General features: G+C 31.7%; 1 protein-coding gene across 1 annotated transcript; it reads right to left on the reverse strand.

The window, feature by feature from the left end:
* Positions 1-384: 384 nt before the first annotated feature.
* LOC107434865 (protein VACUOLELESS GAMETOPHYTES) lies at positions 385-1,134 on the reverse strand. Its single transcript, XM_016046361.3, has one exon. The coding sequence runs from the start codon at positions 1,132-1,134 to the stop codon at positions 385-387; it is 750 nt and encodes a 249-aa protein (XP_015901847.3).
* Between the last annotated feature and the right edge of the window lie 941 nt (positions 1,135-2,075).

Genomic DNA, 2,075 nt, shown 5'->3' on the forward strand with positions numbered 1-2,075 from the left:
TTGAACCTTTCCATCAGCCACTCATTCTTATAAGCTCTTAAACATATACGTGGAGATTATCTCCATTATCTTGTGTATATTGATGCATCATGCATGGACGAAAAACCTACTAAACAAATTACTAAAAATTAGAACTACTTTTACATTAGGAGTACACATAACTATATATATACATATATTAACTGTATGCATATGGAACAAACACATATATGTACATGGACATCTTTGTATTTTAGTTACAAAGAACAACTTTTCAATATTTTACCTTACATGTAGCAAATGCAACAAATACTTTATCCTCTTTTACATGGGTAAAAACAAAAAAAAAAAAAGAAAAAAAGAGAACATATTTTATCCTCGTCTTACAAAACTCAAACTCATGTACTAGTACTGAGAAACCAAAGATTCAACAATGATGGCAATCCCACCAGTTGGATCCCCAAAAATGGCTGAAATAATAAGCTTGAGAACCATTTTTGCTATCCTCCAAAACTTTATATCTTTACTCCCAAGCCGACCTTTTCTCCGTGCTACCTCATTGGATGGACTAGCAATTCGCATCAATGCCAAGTTGCTTGTTTGAGCACTACCATTGTTATTGTCTCCATTAAAATATCCATTTCTCCAATTTTCAAGAACTAAGTCCTTCACACAAGCAACATGGTAGCAAAATTCTCCACAAGAGGAAACATAGGACCAACCTGTAATCCCTCTTGAAATTTCCCTACTATTACATTTAAGGCATTTTGAAGGAACCTTATCAGAAAGATGTAGCACGAAACCATCGTTGATGATTTTGGGTTGAAGCTTGAGACAACAAGGATGTAGGTCATGTGCATTATCATGTGTGCATTGGTACACAAAACCCAATACATCTTTTCCACATGCATCACAATATCTACCTCCATATGTTTCCTCATGAAATATTAACTCACATCTTCTGAATAATGGGTGGTAGGATGATTTGGAAGCTAGTGCACATTCTTCATGGAGATGGAAGTTGCAGTCTTCGCACTCAAAACATGGACCAAACCCTAGCTCTTTGCATCCATCACACTTGTAAGGTGTGTCAGAAGATTTTAGCATCAAAATGTGATTAGGGTGACTAGGATGCTCCAACTCAGTTACTTTCATACTTGCTGGTCAAGGTTGCAATATTTAGATGTTAAAGAGCTTTAATTACTTCATACATGATATAATTCAGAGTAGTTAGTATTATTGGTAAACAATTTAGTGCTAGCAGAATTGATATGTATATATATATATATATGTATGTACTATTTTTCTTTTATCTGGTAAATTTTGGAAGAGATTTGTTCAGGATTCACCTTAAGATTGTTTTGTAGGACAGTGGAAAACACCCTATATGTTACTGATAATATAGGTTGAATCTTGGACAAAATTTATTCAAGATTTCCCTGATAAAAGGAAGACTACATATATGTATATTTTGGAGAACCTTGCATCACCTTTGGCATAGATTATATAAGATTTTTAGAAAATATATTGACATTTGAGTTTGAATATATCAAAAATGAAAAAGAAATTAAATCACAACGAAAAAGAGAGATAGGAAAACAAAATCTTTTTTATTTAATATAAAACTAACCCTAGCTATCTTAGTTTTGAGGAGTGCCAACAAGAAAAAATAACTGTCACTATCATTTGGAAAATATGAAAACCTTGAAAGAATTTCTATCTTGATTAGGAGCTAGAAATATTCTTTTAGTTTCAGAATATGATTATATTAATGCAATTCTCAAAAACAATATTTGGAATCTTATTGGTGATCAAAAAGTGAAAACAAAGAAGAAATGATATAGAATTGATATGCAAGTTTGGATGCATCCAAATTAAAGGTTCAAATTAAAAACGAAGTCATGAGAGAGAGAGATTGAGGTGAGGAAACAAAATCTTTTTATTTAACTTTAAACTAATCCTAAACTTAGCTTACTCAGCAAGAAATTACTTCTAACATCAAAACCTCTTATTTCTATTTTTCTTGATTTGTAGCTGAAAATATTCCTCTGAGTGTCTAAAATATAATTATACATATTAATGCAATTGTCAAAAAA

Source organism: Ziziphus jujuba, chromosome 3, assembly GCF_031755915.1.
Source record: "Ziziphus jujuba cultivar Dongzao chromosome 3, ASM3175591v1".
NCBI lineage: Eukaryota > Viridiplantae > Streptophyta > Magnoliopsida > Rosales > Rhamnaceae > Ziziphus > Ziziphus jujuba.